The 23166-nt window shown below is 32.2% G+C and overlaps 3 protein-coding genes across 10 annotated transcripts; 2 read left to right on the top strand and 1 right to left on the bottom strand.

Annotated features, from left to right (window-relative positions):
• Positions 1 to 4455: 4455 nt before the first annotated feature.
• LOC142545345 (uncharacterized) lies at positions 4456 to 10087 on the bottom strand. The gene is made up of 7 exons (XM_075652487.1): positions 9706 to 10087; positions 7341 to 7445; positions 7023 to 7193; positions 6845 to 6940; positions 6599 to 6745; positions 6400 to 6475; positions 4456 to 6286 (listed from the first exon to the last, which is right to left on the bottom strand). Exons 1-7 carry the CDS (start codon positions 9784 to 9786, stop codon positions 4647 to 4649), a joined length of 2316 nt encoding a protein of 771 aa, XP_075508602.1. The 5' UTR covers positions 9787 to 10087; the 3' UTR covers positions 4456 to 4646.
• Positions 10088 to 10900: 813 nt separating this feature from the next.
• On the top strand, positions 10901 to 13718 carry LOC142545342 (uncharacterized). Of its 3 annotated transcripts, none has more exons than XM_075652476.1 (5): positions 10901 to 11017; positions 11837 to 12109; positions 12672 to 12803; positions 12913 to 13029; positions 13141 to 13718. In XM_075652476.1, exons 2-5 carry the CDS (start codon positions 11837 to 11839, stop codon positions 13486 to 13488), a joined length of 870 nt encoding a protein of 289 aa, XP_075508591.1. In that variant the 5' UTR covers positions 10901 to 11017; the 3' UTR covers positions 13489 to 13718. The 3 variants fall into 3 exon arrangements, with proteins under 3 accessions (XP_075508591.1, XP_075508590.1, XP_075508588.1); XM_075652475.1 differs by having other exon boundaries at positions 10901 to 11053; XM_075652473.1 differs by having other exon boundaries at positions 10909 to 11691.
• Positions 13719 to 13975: 257 nt separating this feature from the next.
• Positions 13976 to 21385, top strand: LOC142545341 (stress-response A/B barrel domain-containing protein UP3). 6 transcript variants are annotated; one of them, XR_012820250.1, is made up of 10 exons: positions 13976 to 14222; positions 14314 to 14428; positions 15428 to 15555; positions 17521 to 17660; positions 17768 to 17836; positions 17991 to 18129; positions 18297 to 18359; positions 18451 to 18494; positions 18889 to 19260; positions 21044 to 21385. XR_012820250.1 is itself a non-coding variant. In XM_075652470.1 (10 exons), exons 1-9 carry the CDS (start codon positions 13991 to 13993, stop codon positions 18973 to 18975), a joined length of 1017 nt encoding a protein of 338 aa, XP_075508585.1. In that variant the 5' UTR covers positions 13976 to 13990; the 3' UTR covers positions 18976 to 18979; positions 21044 to 21385. The 6 variants fall into 6 exon arrangements, 5 of the variants coding, with proteins under 5 accessions (XP_075508585.1, XP_075508584.1, XP_075508587.1 ...); XM_075652470.1 differs by having other exon boundaries at positions 18889 to 18979; XM_075652469.1 differs by having other exon boundaries at positions 18889 to 18979; positions 19221 to 21385.
• Positions 21386 to 23166: the final 1781 nt, after the last annotated feature.

Here is a 23166-nt window from a genome sequence, read left to right as displayed (position 1 = left end):
TAAATTAATTATAAAAAAATTATACATATATATACACACATATAAATTAATGCAGCGTCCTCCAATATGATTGAGAGATACTACATTAATTAATTTGCAATGTCCTATGTGAATGGCGGCGTGGTACGCCATTGGAAACAAAGTTTTGCGTCGAAAATCACTTTATTTTGCAATTAATTTTATTTTTTGAATTATTATTTTTTTAAAAAAAAGCCTCTTTCTAGATTTTTTCCTGGTTAGACCCACCCCCTAATGTAAAAACCCAGAAAAGTAAACAGTCAAAGCTCGGAAATTAAGGAAAGCAAGGACTGCTTACTTTGAAAATTATGTTTTTTAAAATAAGAAGAAGAAAACTATGAATTTATATAATATGTTGTTCAGTGCCCGCTCCGGAAGGTTTTTTTTTTTTTAATATTATAAATTAATAAAATCATTTAAAAAATGTAGCAAATTGTAAAACTTTGTAAAATTAGTACAATCCGGGACTTACTGTCTAAAAAAAATAAGAAAAGAAATTGGGGCTCGGATTTTAAAAAAATAAAATAAAAGGGTACGGGCGACGGTTTTTGGTTAAACCGTCGCTAAGATAAATTCGGGAAACACTGTCACGGATTCTAAGATGTGTTTTTTACATATAAATGCGGGTATTTTTTCCATCATCGTCGAAAATAATATTTCCTCCTATTCATTCTCGCAACTTATTTCTTTCATTCGATTTATATGTGCAAAATCCATCTTTTCTACTTCGATCATATATTAATATTATTTGTTTATTTTATCGTCCATTTCATTTGAAGAGATACGAAGATGTAATGTTTAATTTCGTTGATAATATTATAATTATATATTAAGAAGTAATTTTTTGTGTAATTTTTTTATAATACTTGTCATTTATTTCAGATATTATCATCGTCCGTTGATATTATTACAAGTTTCGTATAATTACGTCGGAGAAAGTAATTTAATTAATTTTTTAATATGTTGTTTGTATTATTTATATTGTATTAATGTAATTATAATTTTGTTCACTAACATTATATGATTAAGTATAATTTAGTTAAATAGTATATTTTTAATATTAATCATGATATTAAAAAATAGTTTGAATATTAAAAAAATAATAAATATGGTATCTACAATAATTACAAAATTTAATTAATATACTTAATTTAATTACAATAATTATATTTACTTGATATAATATTATATCTACAATAATTACAATAGTTATCTACTTGTATTTATTAATAATTCTTGTTAATTGCAGGTATTATTTTGATGTCAATAAATTTTTAAAAATATTATAAATAAAAAAACTATAAAATGTGAAGTTATTAATGTAATTACAAAATTGTGTATTTAAATTTTGTATTTATTAATAATTCTTGTCAATTACAGGTACCATATTTATTATTTTTTTAATATTCAAACTATTTTTTAATATCGCGATTAATATTAAAAATATACTATTTAACTAAATTATAGTTAATCATATAATGTTAGTGAACAAAATTATACTTACATTAATATAATATAAATAATACAAACCAAATATTAAAAAAATTAATTAAATTATCTTACGTAATTATACGGAACTTGTAATAATATCAACGGACGATGCTAATATCTGAAATAACACAAAAAATTACTTCTTAATATATAATTATAATATTATCAACGAAATTAAACATCACATCTTCGTATCTCTTCAAATGAAATGGACGATAAAATCAACAAATAATATTAATATATGATCGAAGTAGAAAAGATGAATTTTGCACGTATAAATCAAATGAAAGAAATATGTTGCGAGAATGAATATGAGGAACAATTATTTCCGAACGATGATAGAAAGAATATCCGCATTTCTACTTAGAGGAATAAAACACACAATATTGACACGGTTTCTTAGAATCCGTGACACGGATTTACCTTAGCGACGGTTTTTGGTGGCGACGGTTTTGCACAAACCGTCGCCGAGCTCCATTTTATTTTTTTTAAAATCCGAGCCTCAACTTTTTTTCCTTCTTGTTTTTTAAAAAAATTTTTTGGCACATTTTTATAATAATTTTATTAATTTATAATATTCATTGTTAATTTTTTAAAAAAAAACTTTTTTCGCCTCATCTATTTAAGAAAAAATTTATCTTAATTCCTAAAAAAGTTTACTTCTTTCATTAAATTGCTCCACTCAGGTGAATTATATATTTTAAATTGGATCTATTTTATATCTTGAGTTTTTTTAATGTGATTTTTCTTGTCTATCTGTGTTTCGCGATTGTTGTTTTTTTAATTGATTTGGTTTTTGATATCCGTGATTCTATAGTCTTGTAATTTAATTTATTTGACTCGTGGACTGATTTTTACTCAATTAGATAATAAGTTATTGTTGGATCAATTAAGTTTTGGTGAGTTAACAAACTGAGCTAAACTGGACATGTGCTGAACTGAAAGTTTTGCAAGACAAATATGTTTGAAACTTAACTGATATCTAAGTTTATCGAACTGACGACTGAAGAACAACTGGACTAAAAGATAGTTAAAGTAAACTGAAGAGACATTATCTGAAGAATTAGTTAGAATAATCGGAGTTACAAGTTGAATTATTGGACACGTCTTCTGTACCAACAATCTCTGAATTGTAAAAAATTCGCAAGCACTACCTACGATGTACGATTTGTCATGAGGGAGAGTGACGTGAAATTGACTGGATTAACAAACATCATATTTGGAACGGATATAATAAGTAAACATCCTAACTCACTTGAATACTTGTAAATCGTTTTATAAATCACGAGTGTAAGGATGTTTTATCTTGGACATCGATGATTTCGGGTTATAGCAACAATGGGATGGCTGAAAAGCTATCGAAACTTGTAAAATGATGGAGCTAGAGGGTGTGATGCCACTCTTGCGAGTGTCAGCCTGTGCTTCTTTGGGCTTTCTTGATTTTGGCATAAAGCTTCATGAGCTTGCTGAACGGGTCGGACTTATAGAGCATGGTATGGTTGCAAACACTCTTATCGGAGAAGTGGCTGCTAGGCACATATTTGGGATGGATTAGTGGGACGTCGGATATTATATTCTCTTGTGTAATTTGTATTCTGACAATGTTAAGTGGGATGAAGTTGCAAAATTGGGGAAGACGATGGGAGAAATGGGGCTGATAATTGATCCCGGTTGCAGTTGGATTGAAGTTAGAGGAAAGATCCACGTTTTCCTCAGTGGAGAAGGTTCTCACCCTCAAATAACCGAACAACGGCTCTGTTGAAGGGATTTTACCACAAAATGAAAGCTGCTGGTCTTGATGATCCACAAGAAAGTTATGCAAATGAAGTTGAAGCTTCGAAAGCAGAGGTTTTCTGTGGTCATAGTGAGAGGTTAGCTGCTGCATTCGGGCTCATAAATAGTGTCCCTGGGATGCCTATTTGTGTAATGAAGAACTTGTGCATGTGCAAGGGCTGTCACGATACGATCAAATTCATGTCCACGACGTATAGGAGGGAAATTTCGGTAAGGGACACCGAGCGCTTCCATCGGTTTAGAGATGTGAGCTGCTTGTGTGGTGATGAAGGTTATGGGAAATGTTTTGTTAACGAAATTATTTGAACTGGTTTCCAAACGTGGAATCCAATCTGCAAGTCGCCCAGCAGCATACTGTAAAAAGTCACTGGAGTTTGCTAGCAGATGTACATATGATCAGGTACAAAAACAGTCCAAAGAAGCTGGCATTATCGTTTATAGCATATAAAAAGTGAGCCAGTGTGTCTCAGGCTCTGGAAGAAAGAAATGGATGGTTTATTCAAAGACAGAAATGAAAAGTCCTGAATATTTATTTATTTCATCAGTTTGAGAAACAACTCGTGAAGAAGATGCTGCTCACTGTTTGAATGTGTTTAAATGGATTTTCATGTTTTAAAAAAAATAAATCAAGAATGTAGGCTTCTTAGAAAACAGATTCAAGTATCTGTATCGAAGAAATACTCAAAACCGGTTTATAACTGTTCAAATGACATTAAAAATAATATTGTTTTTGTGTATGTGTGTAAGTATAAAACGTGTGAAAAATTATGATTCATTATTTATATTTTTATAAACACTATCTTGACAAATATAAATAACTGAGACCATAAACAAAAACGTATACAAGCAACAAAATAAATAAGTATAAGAAGTGAAATTTTGGTAAAATAAGTAGAGGAAAAAAGTATTATTTTAATAGAGAAAAAATAACTCAATCAGCCCAAAAGTAGAGATGGAGGTATTTTTGGACTGCTTTTATTTTTGTTTCATCCCAAATAAAACTACTTACTGATTTATTATTTCAGAAAAGAAAAGAAAAGAAAGAGTACTAGACCGTTAAAAACTTCGAATTACGAATTTTCTCTTAACAACACATCGTATTTAAGCAAATTGGAAAACTCATCAATCTGGTAATAAACGAAATAGCTGATGATCATAAAACTGCACAATCTTTTCATGCATTCTGAAAATAACAGTGCATCCCATAAGTACATTTGTTGCGGACACAGCTTAAAAGTCACTACAAAGGCGACGGGTAATGCTCGTCACCAAGTCCAAACTAACAAACGTTTCAGTTGGGGAAAGAAACATTAACGACGATTCTATATAGAAGATTTTTGTTTCTACTTTCTAAGACTAACCTTTGTCTGGTACTCCATGTTCCTCGCATCCGAGCTCGATTGTCGAGAACTCAAGCCACTATAAGCCGGGAAGCTTATATTATTTCCTGGCAACACATGAACTTCATTGTTTTTCTTCAATTGTTCCGAATGACTAGGAATCTCATTATGAAAAATGGTTGGTACAACAGTTCCTGATGGTTTAATGGGATCTTTAGCTTGATTGTAGGGTACCCCGGACTGATTTCCAAAGCGCCCTGAAAATGCAAAAGTTTCCTCAACCGAAATTTCCCCTGTAAGAGTTTTGAATGCGAAATCTAGGCATGGATCGGACCAAGAGCTCCCAAATTCGTAGCAGAGTTGCGATTCTTCGGCTATTGCATTGTCCTTTGGTTTATGCTTATCGTCTGGGATAGCCTGGTTCTCTAACAGAGGTTTATTGACTTTGTCCAATGCCACAACTTGTTGAAGTGTTTTCTCGCCTACAAATTCATGTGTTGTAGCAATACCACTCCAGGCAAGCTTTTCCAATGTTTGTGAGGCCAAACTTAGATCCTCTCTTTTCTCCGATTTTCTTAAGCTCCCTGGGGCTTTAGGAGTTAGTTTCTCCGTCTCACTCACTGGAAGGATTGCACAATCCTTGTTCCTTGCCTCAGAACTAGATTGTTGAGAACTTACACCGAAGCTGATATTTTTATCACGAGACAGATCAAGAACCCCTTTATGCTTCAGTGGTTCTGAATGGGCCGGAATTTCACTTTGAAAGACACCAGGTACATCAGAATTTAATGGTTTGGAGAATTCATTCGATTGATTGCATGGTATGCTGGACAGTTTTCTGAAGCAACCTGAAAATGCGAGTGTTTCCTCATAAGGTATTACCTCTGTAAGAGTCTTGAATGCAAATTCTAGACATGGATCAGGCCAAGAGTTCCCAAATCTAAAACAAAGTTGCCACTCTTGTGATCTTGTGTTGTCATCTGCTTGCTTCTCAACTCGAATAGCCTCCTTTTCTACTAGAGGGTTTTCAACATTTTTCACTGGCTCAATTTCTTGAGGAGTTTCATTGACTACAATTGGAAGTGTTGCAATCTCTTTCGAAGTTGATACGCATGAAGACAAAGGAATATCAGCTACAGTTTCAAAAGAAGAACTCGGTAATGTTTTAACTTCACTGCTGGGGGATTTCTTAGCAGCAACTCTAAGTGCTTGTTTGCTTGGAACCAAGTCGGACTGAATCTCAGCTTTGCACCCTGCAAGCCTTTTCGACACTCTTGATGGCAAGATTATACCCTTTCTTTTCTTGGATTTTCTTGAGCTCACGGGAGCTTCTTCTGCTTGTTTTTCGATCCCACTCGAAGGAAGATTTTGGTGGGAATCAGAATCTGTTTTAGCTAGTGCTTGATCAGTTGCTTTCATCTCTTTGGTTGGTTCAGCGTCTATTTTCTTTTCAGCATCCTTCATTGAACTTTCACGTGATTCATTTTCTTCAGCTGGTGCCGTGCCAATTTTCATTTCAGCATCCTCGTTTGAATTTTCACATGATTCATTGTCTTGAAGACTACGAGCACTATTATCTTGCGTTGGTTCAGAGATCTTAGCATCTGGTGCTTCCAGGCTTTTTGCACTCGAGCTTTCGCCACCTACAACATGTATATCACTTTTCAGAACAGCTAAAGTATGTAATTACATCATGCCAATCATCAAAACTTATTTCGGTCTTACAAATAGTAGATCTGAACATAAATGTATGTACCTGAATCTGATTCCCCAGGAGCTAAAAGTTGTTCTGTTTCGATGTGATCGGACAACTTATAATCTTGATATGATGACTATAAACAGAAAATAAACATTTTCAGAGAACTAAAATGTAAAAACAGAATAACTTAATACCAAGTACGAATCATCATCGTTGTTTGGTGGTATTTAGGAGCAAATCGTGCAAATCAACTCACATGGATTTCATTCTTAATCAATTGGAGATCATCACTCTCTATTTTCTTTGGCCTGGTCGCGCAGTTACTGATATCCCCATTTGCCAGATAACGAATAACATCTTTTTTTGAAGAAAATATGTAACCAATGTTTGGATCTATGTAGTACTTCAGAAAGTAACCAATAACTTATTAATCATACAACACAAGAAAAACTAGTAACATTACTCAAAGCAAAAGTGCAGTAGAAATCAAAATATTAAATACCCGATCATTTCTAATCTTATTTCCATATTTACTTGTCTTGATTTCTACTATCCATCCTGGAGGTATTCCGTCAGCTGATTCACTCTCACAGGCAACCTAGACATCCTTAAAATGTAAGGTGGTAGAAACATTTTGACGGAAACTATGATTAGTAAATTGAGCTCAACACAGAACAAACCATCTTGAAAGAATGCTTCCCCTTGTTCTTCCTTTCAGAGTTGCACGCTGAACTAGCTATAGGCATCCTTTGTGGAGAAATTACAGACTTTGAAGAAAGCTCATCCTCAACTTCAAGCTGACTTTGCGGAGAAATTTCGGACTTCAAAGAGGACTCATCCTCGACTTCAAGCTGAAACGAAAAGCACATAAGATATAATGCATCATATGAAGTTCAGGAACATGTAACATATAAGTCTCAAAATCCAAATTTCCGTTTTTGGCCAGGAGGACAAAGAAAATATATTTTTCAGCACAAAAATTAGAAAAAACAGCACACCTTAATTTTTTTGGCGGGAGTGTCACTCTGATTTTCAGTTCCCAGGAATCGAATAACAGCTGGCCTAGAATAAAATTTGTTTCTGGTTGATGTATCGGTATACACCTGCATTACAAAATACAGTGAGAAATCCAAAGTTATTGTATCCCAAGAATATGCTGAAAGACGTGATTGTTGTAGCCTAAAGCAGTGAAGAATATAGAGATGCAGGATAACCCCAAGTGCAATACCCAGCCTCACTATATTGAAGGCAGTATCAGGTTACAATATACCAATTTCCATAATGCATTCTAAGTTACACTTTTACATGCGGGAGTGTAACTGAAACAGCAAAGAAAAAACAAAAGAAGTTCTTTTTCCTCTATTCCATGGTTTAATTACATCAATTCTAGTAGTTTTATAGATATCAAAGATTTTTGGGGCCAGAATCCTGGGCAATTTCTCATGAAGGCAAGCAAGCCCAGCACATAACAAAGCATCAAAGGTGTGTCCAATTTTGTGTGTGCAGTTGAAATCTTCTTCATTTACATTCTTCTCGTTCTATAAAAATTAAAGGAAAGAACAAAGTAATAGTGGCATCGCAACATTTGAACAAACAACAACAATGCAATACGTGGAGCCTAAAAACTTAGTTGAATGAGGCTCTGAGTGACTGCGCTTTAGTTAATGTAAAGCATACTTCTAATTCGTAATGTAAAAAGATTGGCGCTGATTGCAAACACATACTTAGATCCCAAACGATAAATGACTATTTCAACTGAAGTTAAACCACCAGCGACCTAAACAAAATTAAAAAAGAAACGACAAGAATTTTAGAACTTAGATTGGCAACATATGCAAACACTTGTAAATCGAGGATTTTAACACGACCACCCTATAACTGATTCCAATGTGAATCCACTGAATGATTAAAAAAACCATATATCCACATGCTTCTTAATATATCACACTTAGCCAAATGCAGCAACTTTGTACAAGCTTTTACCATTCTAGTTCGAATCCAGAAAGATCAACAACTCAAGTAGTTTGAAAGCTATCACGAATCAATCAGACCTCGACTTTGTGTTAGTTGAAAGTAAAGAATAAGTTTATAAATGGAGATACATTGCATACTTTCCAAGTCAACCATGAGGCATAAATAACCGTTACTTTTCTTTTTAACGATGTCTAATCTTATCAGATCCTCAGCACAATCAAAATTAGAAATGTAAATAATAGTAAATAGCGCCATAACACGTGACAATATTTTGTTTAGTTCAAGGCTTCTCTAACGTTAACCAATAAACAAGCTCCGAAATTAATGAAATTCATCATATATAAGAGCAATTAAATTTAAGAACCACCAATCACATAAATTACAAATAAGGTATATTATAGTGTCAGCCAAAAGCCCACACTCCACCGAGCCAATTACCACAATTCTCTACCTTGTTATGACACAAAGCTGCTAAGCGACAAAGATTTAAGTTAACCAAAATTAAACCAACAATCGCCACCCCGTCCCGCCCAAACACCAGAAATTCAAAATGACGAGACAATAAGTGTCGAAACATAGATTAACGACACTACACGACGCGAGCAAACAAGATAACTCAAACCTTTTTACCACCTCTCCCCCCTCCGTCCTGCCCAAACACCGGAAATTCAAAATGAGAAGACAATAAGTAGATACATAGATCAACGACACATGCAAAAGATAGATCAAACCTTTTTATCACCTCTACCTGCTCCGTCCAGCCCAAACAACAGAAGTTCAAAATGACAAGACAATAAGTTTCGAAACATAGATCAACGACACGTGCAAACAAGATCAACTCAAAGATTTTTATCACCTCTAACCGCTCCGTCCCGCCCAAACACCGGAAATTCAAAATGACAAAACAATAAGTGTCAAAACATAGATCAATGACACGTGCAAACAAGATAAACTCAAACCTTTTTATCACCTCTATCCGCTAACGGCTAACCGATTCTTGATCCAATCCACTTAAAGATTGATTAAATCCAATATCCATTCGTCTGTTTACATATCTGTATGTATCTATATGCAGCAACTATATACGAGGGTTTTTATCTTTCTATATCAATCAGTAACTCTACCAATTCAAGTAATGGAAGAGCACTTCGATAACAACCAATATTCCACCAAATCAGCACTTCCACTGTTTCCAATTTTCAACGCACCGGCTATAACTACAAGTAATTCACGGAGTAAAGATCAAACTTTTGAATTCCCAATCTGCCACCGAACAATCACACAAACTCAGACCCACGATAAAGGGTGATTAATTGGACTTAAATGTTAACAAAACAATTAAAAAAAAAAAAAAAAAACACACACACACACACAAACAACATTTTTTACCTTGATTTTCCTCCCATCCTTGACTTTAATTTTCTCAGTAAAGCCAGGAGGAAGCCATTCCGGCGACGTCCCGGCAACCATTTTGACAGAATTAGAAGATTTATGACCAGCTACGGTGTGAACGCTGCACCATAAATACTTGCGGATTTGGGTCAAGGATTTGCTGCATAGGAAATGAAGATTTGGTGAATTAATATAGAAAAAGCGGTAGGTCTGGTGAATTGGACAAGAGCGTTCTTGGATACACGTGTTGACAAATATGCTTGCAATGCCTCAAAACTGAAAATACTGCGAGCGTGAGAGATTTTCTGTAAAGTGGGAAAACTGTATTGCTGGTGGCTAATCTCATGTCGTTTGCATAGAACTTCCGTAGTTTTCAGTTTAGTCAAATTCCATCTCAAATTTTAACATTATATCAGAATTTTCGTATCTATTATACTTGATAATTATTTTTAATACGAGTCAAATCGATTGGATAGAGTTCTCAGGAGTTCTATTCATGAACATGGATAATATTATTCTTTGAACTAATTTTTGAAAATGAGTCGAGTGAGTTTCAATCTCCATACATCTCAGTCTTATTAATTAAAAATCAAAACTTTACCTCATTTTATCAAACTTTTTATTACAAGTTATAATTATAATATTTCGATTTAAATATATTTGAAATAATATCGTCATCATTTCAAATGATGAAAGCATTGTAATAAGAATGGTCTTTTTTTTTTTTTGTAATCTTAAATATTCTTGATATATTATATATTTTATAATAATGCTTCCAAAATAAAGAGACTCTACAACACCGTGGTGCCAAAGTTCGGACACACTTTGAATTAATGATTATTATTGATTGCTTTCGAAACATTAATAATTATAAATGGACTAAATTGTAACAAGGTTACAGTTGAAGGACTAAACAGAAAATGCCATTGTGGATAGGACAAACATTCTTTATACTAGCAAAAGATGCACGTGTTATTATTATTTTTAATTTGATTAAATAATACTAAATAATTAACATGAAATTATTTTCGATTTAGAAAAATTGTTCGATTTAAATGAAAAATTTTGTTTTGATTTTTCTGTATTTAAAATATGGGGTGATTTGAAAAGATTTTTAGCATAGTAAAAAAAATAATTATAGAATCAAGTATTTTGATTTCCTCACAGTTATTCTAAGACCTGATGGATATAAGACGGGACTCCTATCAGTCGTTGCCTTCTTTCCGGACTGGTTCTGAAAATCTTCAATCTTTTGTGAATTTTCTGATCTCGGAACCAAATTCAGGCTTTGTAGAGAGAGGGTGGAACAGTAAATTTCCATCTCAATTCTTTCTTGTCGTACCACGTACGCTCGTTTCTTCATTTTGGATTTCGACCTTTTTTCGTTTGATTGAAATTTGTTGCGAAATATGTTGGATTTGTGGTGAGATTGTTGGATTTGAGAAACGGTTGATGGGCTTGTTTCAATATTTCTTGAAATGCTAAAAGATAGTGGTGGAATCTTGAAACGCGTAATGGGCTTGTTTCAATATTTCTTGAAATGAAATGCTAAAAGATGGTGGTGGAATCCAAGATTGTCAGCTGCAATTTGGAGTGCCTACATAGTGTCTGATGCTTAGGCCGTGTGAGATTGTTTGCGGAGTGATAGCAAGTTTCGGTTTCTTCTCCTTTAAATCCTTACTTTGAATTCATTTTTAGGACTATTGCGTTAGTCACCTCTTGTTTATGGTGATTTTATGCTTCATTTGGGAGTTGTGTCCTTTTTTGTACCCTTTAGTTGGAGGAAATGAACTCTTATGTTTATTTCCATCTACCCTTTTCTGGAACAGAACGAGTTTGGTTGAATGAATAAATGGATGGGCCTATGGCTTCAATTAATTATAAGAAAGAACAAAGCACCATAAATTCTTGCATTCGAGTCAAGTTAGTAGTCCAAGCCCTACACCATATCTCGCCGTGTGCTAGCATTCAATAATATCGTGGGTGAGGTTTTGGGTTTTGTGGTTAAATATGGTTCCCTTTGTTATTTACCATTTTTTTCAAATTCGGCTATCGATTTCATGTGACATATTTTGTTCCTTTCTCACCGCAACTCTTCTGGATGCTGATTGTTAACTGTTGTCTATAGATGGCTACATCACTTGAAGAAAGTTTGAATAGATTTAAGAAACAACAAGAGAAATGTCAGTCATCCCTTGTCAACATTGCAGCTAAAGCAGGATCATCTAAAACAACTTCCTCGAAAGTCATACCCTCAGGTTCATCATCTTCAGCGAACACCAAATCTCCTGCACTTCCAGTTAAATTCTCAAATGACACAGAACGCCTTCAACATATAAACAGCATAAGGAAAGCTCCTGTCGGGGCTCAAATAAAACGAGTTATTGATTTGCTCTTTGAGGTACTGCACCTCTTGTCTCCTGGGTTTTATTTTTTTCCAGAAAGAAGTTCATGCTATTTCTATGTGTTAATGTATTTGTTCTTTTCATTAAAATTGTCATGCAGGTTTGCTATTTTGTTCTAGTTCCTCATTAATGACTTGATGTTATTGCAATCATATTCTGTTTTTGGTATGACTAATAGAAAGGTTTAACCTATTGTGGATTAACCACCTATCTAGCATACTTATATGGATTGATAGAATGAGAGCTGATTTTTATTATTCTCGACGACCAAAGATGAGGCTCTTTTCATTGAATCTGTTTTGTGATTCTACATGTTGTATTGGTCGAACTCTTAACTAAATTTAGTGATTATATGTTTTTCCAGTTGTAACTTTTATGACTGCTAGCCTTATCTATGTTGCCTGTTTTGTAAGGTACTTAAGGTAGCTTTACACTAATCTGCACTGTTCTTAACAAATTTTATCCTTTTTTTCCTTATGATTGAGAATTCTCCTTAATGCATTTACTACTTAATTATTAGCTGAGCCTTGCCTGATTTATTAATTTATTTGTCTCAAGACTAGGCGAGCCTTCACACCTGAACAAATAAATGAAGCGTGCTATGTTGATTTGAATGCAAACAAGCCTGTATTTGACAGTTTGAGGAACAATCCGAAAGTGAGCTACGATGGGAAGCGATTCTCCTACAAGGTAGCTTCACTCCTTGCACAGCTCACCAGTCAAATTCGTTGGAGATTAGTTCGTTATTCTGGTCAATCAGATTTGTCGACTAATTACTTTTAGAAATATTTGTTTGCAGTCCAAGCATGCTTTGAAAGATAAGACCCAACTTCTTGTCTTAGTCCGGAAATTTCCGGAGGGTATTGCAGTTATTGATCTCAAGGATTCATACCCAACAGTCATGGAGGACTTACAGGTGACTTGCCATCTTCAATATCTGTCAAATTTCAATGTTTTTTTAGGCATATTCGCTCATCACTATATCCTATGACTATGAGAATGATCCACTGATTAATATTCTTATTAGGCCTTGAAAGCTTCAGGCCAGATATGGCTGCTATCAAACTTCGACTCACAAGAGGACATAGCCTATCCGAATGATCCAAGAGCAATCATTAAAGTAGATGACGAGTTGAAACAATTGTTTCGCGGAATTGAACTTCCACGTGATATGATTGACATTGAAAAGGATCTTCAGAAGAATGGAATGAAACCTGCTACAAACACTGCTAAGCGTAGAGCCATGGCACAAGTTCATGGTATTGCTCCCAAACCTAAAACAAAGAAGAAAAAGCATGAAATCAGCAAGAGGACAAAACTCACCAATTCCCATCTTCCTGAACTCTTCAAAAAACTCAATGTCCCCGGTTCCTGATACCAGATTCAACTTTAGGATTTATACTATGTGGTTTTTTCAATTGTTTTCTCATGGATGATCTATCAAAATACTTGATTTTTCTAATCCATTTTTGTGTTTAGCTGTAACTATTATATATGGAGAATTGCAGATAGCTGAACTTTGTTTTATTTCAAGAAACTGTTGAGATTTACAATGGCTAAGCCTTGTTTCGTACAAGGTTTTGATGGATTAGATGTATTTTATCACTCTTATTATTGTTGGGTGAGTTGAAATTCGCGGCTAGAATGGTGTGAGCATGATGGAAATGTGTCCTCGAATTGCTGTATTATATAAATTTATTTTCTTAAGATAATTTTGAGTTTGTTTTGGCGGGCAGTGATTTTATGATTATATATATAGGAAAACTGATATAGTTTAAGTGGTTTGTATATTGTCATATAACTGGCCTTTGATTTTAAGGGTAAACTGGTAAATTTAATAGCCCAACTCGGCGCCAATGCTTGCCACTTCCATTTAAATGGCGGTTTTACGAAGTCCACCCATTTATTCAAGTGACCACATATTCCATCCTCCACACACAATAGATATGCAATTTCAGGCTCAAGTTTTCGCTCCTTGCCCCCTTCTCAACAAAAGCTGCTTCCGACATGGCTCTCGCTCTAATACCCTAGAGTTTTCCAGAAAACCTGTTGGTTTAATGTTTACCAAAAATGGGATCTTTGGCGGCAAGATATCCGACTTTATTTTCCGTTTGATTTCATCTTCTTCTCTTTTTTTTTCTTTTTTTGCGGTTTTTGGTTCTCGATGTTATATGTAATACTTTTGAAATTGTGCTCTCAGAATCATTATTGGTTGATTCGCGAGGTAATTTGTGTCAGTTACGAAAGAAAGACGGGCTGGCTGTAATTGCTGCCATTGAAGAAGGGAATTTGGGCGTCGATATATTGAGAAAAAGGTTTTTTTACTTTTCTTTTTCACCCGATTTGATTATTCTTTGTTTTTTGTTCAAGTTTTTACGAATTAATGCGGTAAAATGTGACACCAAGGGGAGGGGTCGCCCGCAATTAAATCTAAATTTTGTTTACATTTATTTTTAAAACTTTAATTTCCATCCCCAATTTCATTAGGTAGCTCCACTTCATCAGCCTCTCCTCAGTTCAAAGAAATTCGTGTAGCACTGGTGTATTTTGAAAACAATGGTAATATAAATTGGTTAATTTTACAAATTTAACTATCTATGGAGGTTTTTGGGCTGAACTGAAGTATGAAACTTTATGATAGTGTTATGGTTCATCCGTAGTTAGAAATGTGTCTGCCATTTCACGAAGGTTGTCAAATTGAATGCTGGCCTCACTCTCTCAGATAGGATCCATGCTCATACTGTTGCTGTATATGAATCGTTGCTTCGTTTAGATGACTCTGAGTGGAAACATGTGTGCTCATGAAGTGGATGCTCTTTGTAAAAAGATGTAGTGTTTTTAACTAAATTTGTTATGTAACAAAACATGATAAAAATTACACATCCTAGGCACTAATATATGTTGTTTGTTATCTTTTAAACTTAAGTACCTCTATTACCACATGGAATTGAATATTATTTTTGGAATCTTTTTATCTTCTAATAATTTTTTCATGTAAGAAGGGAAATTAATTGGTAATCTTAAATTGTAATGTTTTGTTATCATTCTATTATTAGCCTTTATCTCGGATTTGTCACTAGGCAACTTATGAGATGCCTTAAATAACTTAGATGATGGCATCCATAACTTAGAACTACTGTAACCAACACCTTTACATGGTGTCTGGGTTCCCTTTAACTTCATTGAAGCAAGGACTGGTCTTCTCATTTTGCATACACATTTCTGCTCAAATATGTTGGATGCTTAAAGAGTATCATAAAATTAAGGAACTGTGTGTTCACATAGTGATACAAGATCTTCCCCACTTTTTGCAGAAAAGTTGTTGAACACATATGCTTACTCAAAGCAAAAAAAGATTTGTCTGAAGAGCAGGAACAAGTCATGTTGGATTATCTATACACGACACAATATCAGATGCGAGGAATTGTTGCTATATCATTAGGTGATCCTTAAATACTCACTATAAGATTAAAAGTGGTATACAATTCTGCTATATTTTCATCTTTTTTCTGTCCATTGTCATAGTTTAACTCGGAAAAACTTCTGCTTTGAAATTCGCTTTCTTATTATAAACTTGCAAAAAGCACGTGCGATACACGTAAATATTAATTATTTAATAAAAATTAAAATTAGATTTTTTAAAAAATAATTTGAATCATTTTTTTATTTATCTAGGTTTAGTCTTTTGTCATATTAGAGGAATAAATTAATTAAGAACTATATAAGAGTTAAATTTTATTCTTGAAGTGATATAAATTACTACAATAAATGTATATTATAGTGATAATTCATTAGCATTTGTTAAACTATTAATTATATATTATGTGGAATAAATAAAATTTTTTGATATTTCATTTTTACACTTACAAAAATTAGAAATTTACATATATATCTTATTGAATTTTTGGATTTGTGTTGATGAGGAGGTCATTTTTATCTTTTGACAATTGGAAAACATGACCAATGATTTACACTTTTGTAGGTATATAAATAAAAAAATATTTTTAGTATCAAACATATATTCATTTTTAATGCATAGATTTCCCCTAAATTGTGTAGAAAATTTTCATGCAATTAATCTAACAAAACAAATTTTAAGGGGATAGTAGAAAATTTACAATGAAAAACTTTGTTATTCTTTTACACTTTTATAAGTATAATAATTAAATATATATATTTTTAATATTTTTAATGATCTTTTTAAAAAAATTAAAAAATCTATTCTTTTATTATTTTTTCAAGAATTATGTATCAAGAAAATGTCATTTCTCTAATGTATTTTTATTATCAAATATCTATTCAATTTTTATGTAATATTATTTTCAAAATTTCTTATGTTGCAATTTTTTATTAAAAAATAAAAACACTATTATGATCCTCATATATTTAATGACTGTGTAGAAAATTTTCATGCAATTATTGTAACAACACACAATTTATGGGAATAGTAGAAAATTTACAATGAAAAACTTTGTTATTCTTTTTACACTTTTATAAGTATAATAGTTAAATATATATTCTTTTAATATTTTTAATGAAAAATATGTTTTTTTTTATTAAAAAATCTATTCTTTTAATATTTTTTCTAAGAATTATGTATGAAAAAAATATTATTTCTTTAATGTATTTTTTATTATCGAATATTTATTCAATTCTATGTAATATTATTTTCAAAATTTCTTATTTTACAATTTTCTATTAAAAAAATAAAAAACACTATGATCCTCATGTGTTTAATGATTTCAAAAAATAAATGCATCAATTAAATAAATAATCAATACATTACAAATTCAATATCCCAAATTTGTCCCTGAATTTTATATACTTTTTCCACCAATGCACATGCAATTAATACAAACAATGCATAGTTTTTGGGTAATATAGTAAAATCACAATGCAAAAACTTTGCCCCTCATCCATATTTATATAGGTATATTTTTCTATTAAAAAAATAAAAACACTATGATCCTCGTGTGTTTAATGATTTCAAAAAATAAATGCATCAATTAAATAAATAATCAATACATTACAAATTCAATATCCCAAATTTGTTTTATATACTTTTTCCACCCATGCACATGCAATTAATACAAAGAATGCATAGTTTTTGGGTAATATAGTAAAATCAAAATGCAAAAAGTTTGCCCCTCATCCATACTTTTATAGGTATATAGATATCACTTTTATGTTTTATCTGATCAAGGTGTCTAACTTGTTAACAACAAACTGCCTATGGTCTTTAGTGAAACATTGTCGTTTAACCTTTATATCGTCTCCATGGTAGTACTAAGATATCGATGAACCTGAGTTCTTTAAGAGTGTTTGTTTGCCAATGTTACTTACATACCAGATGATTTGATGAATTATGGTCCCTAAAGTATCATCTGGACACTTTTTATTCCTGTAGGACGTATTTCGGATCAAAATCCTGAACAGTATTCCCATGCTATCTTCATGCGTTTTCAAACTAAAGAAGACCTCACCAAGTTCTACCAGAACCCTTTTTATGTTGGAGTTCTCAAAGAACACGTGATGCCTTACTGCCATGTATGCTCTGACATGTAAACACCAATATCTTAGTTCATTTGTTTTTTTTTAACCTTGTAGCATAGATTATCTTTATTTTTCTCTTATTTGAAGGTTTTTACCTGCAGGGGGTTATCAATTTGGATTATGAATCTGAAGTAGAAGATGATATCCTGCCAATTTTTCGGAAAGGAGAGGTTGGAATCACCATTTACATTCATATCTTGCAAAAACAATAAGATTAGAGTGCTGAGATTTGTAATTAGATACCCAAAACCAATTCTAACGATTTCATTTCATTTACATAAATGAAACAGCTATGTTAAGGTTTTTCATGACTTTTTATGGCAGGAGTTTAACTATGGCGTTGAACTCATCCTTCTCGTTGCATTTATGAGCAGTTCCTTAGGTGAGTTAGCGGAAGATGCATTGACTTCTTTGACAAAGCTGACACAGGAGTTTCCTTCATTGATTGTTCAAGCTACTAAAGGTGTTATTTGAAGTTTTTTGAGCTCATTCAATTTACCCTCATGATTCCTCAATTCACTGGAATTGACGCACATCACAATTTCCTATATCAATTTGTTGTCGTAAGTTATCGTTGATATTGTGTGTTTAGCTACATCTTTATGTATGCTACAATTGTGTTTCATTCAGGTCCAAGTTTGGATATAAGCAATACAAAATATACTCATGGGGTAGTTATACGATTTCGATCATGTGAGTTCTCTGTCTTTTCCAAAATATATTATCTTTACAAGAAATTTTATTTGATGCATTATGGAATCCTAACTGTTGGTTATTCGAGCAGCTGAAGCTTTCAATATGTTCATCAACAGTTCTGATTACAATAATGTAAGGAACCTTATCTATTGGCATTTTTTAACATATTTAATTTAATTTTTTCACCAAAATTTCTTGAGATTCCACTGAATTTTTCAAATGATTTCATAGCTTAGCTGATTTGGTCCTGTGATGTATGCTTCTGTGTGTTGTCACAATATATGGCTTTCCCATGAATTAATCATTCTGGCTTGTCTATATTGCATATAAACTTTGAGTAAATTTTACGGGAAATGAGGTAGGACTTGGGGGCGTGATCTTTGTCAACTAATTCTTGTTGTTTGAAATAGAAAGCATAAATAAAAATAACCGATAAGTCCTTTGCTGCTTCTCTTGTCATCAATTTTTCAACTAAATGCTTGTATAAAAATACTAACGATTATCAATTGAACTTATCAAAAAACAGATGTGGAAATCTAAATTTCAGCCCATCATACAGAAGGCTCTGTATATCAATTTTTCAGTAGACCCTGTTGGCTCAGAGCTTATGTAGCAAGGTCTGCCTTACAATTATCCCTTCATTCATGTTCAAATCAGTTTACCCCTTTATTCAGGTTTCAATCAATTTCCTGAATTTAAGCAGGATAGCATCTAAGTCATCTCATTAAATAGTTGCTCATAATATGTAGATTAATTCTCCTTTTTGGGCAACGATAACTCGTGAAGAATAAGGATTATTTTTTCCTGACATTTTCCGAATTTGAATGGAGTAACTGTGGAAACTGATTAACTATATAGGAAGAGTTGGATACTGTTTCCTCCGCCCCTTTAATCGGATGTAAGTCTTCTTGATGCACGGCCTTCTTGTGTCGCTATACAACAAATTCACTTCATTTTATTCTTGAAATGTGAGAAGAAAGAATATATCTCACACTTGAAATTTGGAAATTCATATTTCATATGCTAGCGATTTTTTTTAATTCTTTTAGTTTCGTTATGGTCAAGTTTATGAAATTAGTTAACTTTTTGTCTATTTGCACATGGTGTTTATTAACTTGTATGTTAATTGTTGTTTATTAACTTGTATGTTAATTGTTGGACATGATTAATGAGATGTTAACCTTAGGGTAATCGAACTCGACCCATAAATTGACATCCGGAAGGTTATCTGTGGCATGTAAGGGACGATTCCAACAAGAGATGGAACAGTCTCCCTTCCAATTTTAAGGATAAAAAATTCTCCAAAATTGTGGTGTTTTTTTTTTTTTTTTGTAAAAATAGAAGCTTCTTTCCCCTAAAATGCATCAAGGAACAGTTTGGGTATAGAGTTGTTTAGATCAAAAAATGATTTATTAAGTTTTTGTTTCAAATGCGGATGAAATTTTATATTTGGATGCAATTACAAAAAAAGAATTGTTTTATTCTGAAATTGAAGGTCTGAAACCACATCTTTTAATCTATTTTATGAAGTAATTTCTGACAACAATTCCGATTTCTTTATCCGAACATAATGTTTTATGCAAAAAAAAAAAAAACGTTATAAAAATATTATGTTATTTAATTCGACTCCCCCATATTACTCTAGCTAAAAATTCCAAGTCCGTAACTTGCTTTCATTAATTTCGTTTACAACATCATTGGATTCTTATATTGCCAGCCTTTCGAGTTTTCATAGAAAAGACATTGAACAGTGTCAATTCTATTATTTATGTAATCAATTTCTTAATGATAAGTGCTGCTGAAAACATGGCCCGCCGTTGCATAAATATCTAATTAAATTGCGGACTCCGCAGCACGCATTAATTTGACTTCTATACTCTGAGTTCACACATTTTTTAAATCAGTCTCTAACCTACTATTATTGGCTGTTTTGTTGTAGTTTGATGCATTATTTTGCCACATTATATTTCCATTCCCATTTACTTCTTAACTTATTCTTGAATCTTGGCCAGCCTTTATATATATAAAAAAAGAAGCCCAATTACTTTTTATGTAACATAAATTGTAGTGTTCTTCAACTACTAGGCTTTTTAGATGCTATGTTACATGAATATTCTATGACCGGCTTCGGTTTTTAACGGATCGAAATGCGTTACCGAGGTTTTGCTTTGTTCGGACAAAACTGGGCTAGAACAATGGTTCATAAGGTGGTTTAAATAGTCTGGCTAATTTCATCTGTGTACCAGAAAACAGTAACTGTCTGCTGTTGTATGAATTCAGTGATATTCAACAATCTTTCTAAAATCATATGTAACAGTGTTTTCTTCTATATTATTGTTAACATACACACATTTCTACATTAAGAAAAATGGAAAACAAGACTAGCAAGCGACTGTACTGTACTGCACATCAACTGCAAAAACTTCTCGTCTGGTCGAAGAATTTTGTCCAAGGGTTGGCCTAATATTACAGCTATAAAACGGCCTTAAGTGTATTTTAAAGGATAAACTTACAAATATTTCACCTATCCTGGCTCTGACACTGTGAAGTCCCCCAGTTATGGAAGAACCAAGAAACCCATCAATTGTGTAGAGGATTAGGTCCCCCTGGAGTTTCACGATTCGAAGCTCGATATATTGATTCATCTTCTTCTGTTCTTGATTCCTTTGGGGATTGTACAGATGAATACCGAGAAGATTTAGACTGGAATGTTGATGATATGGCCTTTGATTCATCGAATACTTTGTCGATATCTCGACTACTCGAAATCGAAAACACAGTGAGTATGATCAAGATCAGCAGCAAAGAGATTTGGGGAGAAAGGATTTTCATTATTTTTGTTCAAAATTTGTAAAGATATGGAGTATAGGAGGAAGAGATGATGGGGGGTGGCTGGAATTAGTTATTTGACAAAATGCTGGCTGAATGTACATGTTGGCCACTCTTTTATTTATGTGCTGACCCCAATCTCAACTCTAAAATTCCTCATTTTATTCTTATTAAATCAAAATTTTCTGGTATTACTTCTGTTTTAAATATGATGTTGACTTCATATAATTTTTTCACTATATTTTGATTCTGATTATTTTTTATTGATGTAAAACAAATTTAACATAATTAATTGATGAAACGACATTTGGATTATAAATCCAAACTCACAATAAATTATAAATTTTAATTTAGATAATTTTGTACTGCAATAATATGTACATGAGAACATAATTATGTACATAAGATAGTTTTCATGTGGAAGGTACTATTAAAAATAATTTACTTCGACTAATATTTAGTTCTCTGAGAAATCAAATTATGAATATAATACTTATAATTTTTTTTTGTTATTATTATTCTGTAAATCGCTTTTATTTGAAGTCACAATGTAAAAATATATTTTTATTAATATTTAAATGTGACAATTTTGAAATATTGACTTTTTGACAGTTTGAAATATTCATCTTAATCCTATTGATTATTAAATAAATATGTATATTAAATGATTTTGTGAATAATTATTTTGTTAATAACGAAAACTTCATGTGCCGACGGATTGCTGCACATGATTTTAGGGGATTTTTAATTATTATTATTATTATTATCGCATTCTCATTGAATTGAATGCACTAATTAATTACAATGAATAGATGTTTTCATAATAAATTTGAAGGGTCATTATGTACAATATATCATTATTATACATCAGACTGAAAAGGAAGTTGAAAAGTGACAATTATATATGTTTTAAAATAAATAAAATGAAAAATCACCATGAATTTCACCTATTTAATCTTTCTCATCTAAAAGATTTATGGAATATTTTTTTATATAAATTTTCTTACCAAAACATTCATCGTGTTAAAAGCTAATTATTTTTCCTAAATTGCACTTGCGTGATATGCTTGAAAATATAAAAAGAGAAACCAGTACTATCTACATTATAATTTGAAAATCAAATTTTTTTCCACGATTTTTTTTTTAAAAATCTAATAATATTCTTGAAATAGAGGAAATGAAGGCAAAGAAAACTTGTGTGAGACGGTCTCACGGGTCGTATTTTGTGAGACGAATTTCTTATTTGGGTCATCCATGAAAAATTATTAATTTTTATTTTAAGAGTATTACTTTTTATTGTGAATATCGGTAGGGTTGACCCGTCTCATAGATAAAGATTCGTGAGACCGTCTCACAAGATAACTAATCAAAAATAAAAAGTAAATAAATCTTCACCTTAAAATTACTAGTAATTATTTTGTAAAGCCATAAAAAAAAAGATAGCATAAAAAATAACACTCACCTTCTTTTTTCTTTTTTTTTTGGTTTACTACATTTATAGATCGCTTAAAAACATAATATATTCAAAAACACACATCATATTCGTTTATATAAAAAAAAATGATGGAAATTGAACATTGCGTCGAAATGATATTTTATGGTCGCTGTAGCCCATCAAAGTGCCGATTCTCGATTATGTCTTACTTTGATATTTCAACTACTACAATATATTACTATTTACAAGTCAAATAGATTTACTATATATGAATTATATTTGTCTTCATCAGCCCATTGTATCTTCAAGATTTGAAAAAATTAGTATTATCGCTGTTGGAGAAGAAGAAAAATCCATGCAAAGGTGTCACATTCCTTTATTATTATGATTTTACATTAAGGTCGTTTTCGTATAACTGTTGGGAATTATTGTCTAGTTTCATCAAACAAATAGAATATTATTAAATTATTTCAATTTGGTGAAAGGGGCCGGATCGCATGAAAGGGTCTCGCTAATATTATATTAACTTATTTTTTCCAA

This window comes from Primulina tabacum, chromosome 5 (genome assembly GCF_025594145.1).
Source record: "Primulina tabacum isolate GXHZ01 chromosome 5, ASM2559414v2, whole genome shotgun sequence".
Classification (NCBI taxonomy): domain Eukaryota; kingdom Viridiplantae; phylum Streptophyta; class Magnoliopsida; order Lamiales; family Gesneriaceae; genus Primulina; species Primulina tabacum.
The sequence above is the reverse complement of the archived record's forward strand: the minus strand, read 5'-3'. Positions and strand labels throughout refer to the sequence as shown.

Bases quoted from the DNA above. Each gene is read 5' to 3' on its own strand.
- LOC142545341 (XM_075652470.1), top strand. From the start codon at position 13,991: ATGGCGGTTTTACGAAGTCCACCCATTTATTCAAGTGACCACATATTC. The intron at 14,223-14,313 runs GTTTGATTTCAT...TTGTGCTCTCAG, and splicing joins GATATCCGACTTTATTTTCC to AATCATTATTGGTTGATTCG. The intron at 18,495-18,888 runs GTAAGGAACCTT...ATCAAAAAACAG, and splicing joins ACAGTTCTGATTACAATAAT to ATGTGGAAATCTAAATTTCA.
- LOC142545342 (XM_075652476.1), top strand. From the start codon at position 11,837: ATGGCTACATCACTTGAAGAAAGTTTGAATAGATTTAAGAAACAACAA. The intron at 12,804-12,912 runs GTAGCTTCACTC...ATTTGTTTGCAG, and splicing joins GGAAGCGATTCTCCTACAAG to TCCAAGCATGCTTTGAAAGA. The intron at 13,030-13,140 runs GTGACTTGCCAT...TATTCTTATTAG, and splicing joins CAGTCATGGAGGACTTACAG to GCCTTGAAAGCTTCAGGCCA.
- LOC142545345 (XM_075652487.1), bottom strand. From the start codon at position 9,786: ATGGTTGCCGGGACGTCGCCGGAATGGCTTCCTCCTGGCTTTACTGAG. The intron at 7,446-9,705 runs GTAAAAAATGTT...TTTGTAATGCAG, and splicing joins AGGATGGGAGGAAAATCAAG to GTGTATACCGATACATCAAC. The intron at 7,194-7,340 runs GTGTGCTGTTTT...TTTTCGTTTCAG, and splicing joins CTCCCGCCAAAAAAATTAAG to CTTGAAGTCGAGGATGAGTC.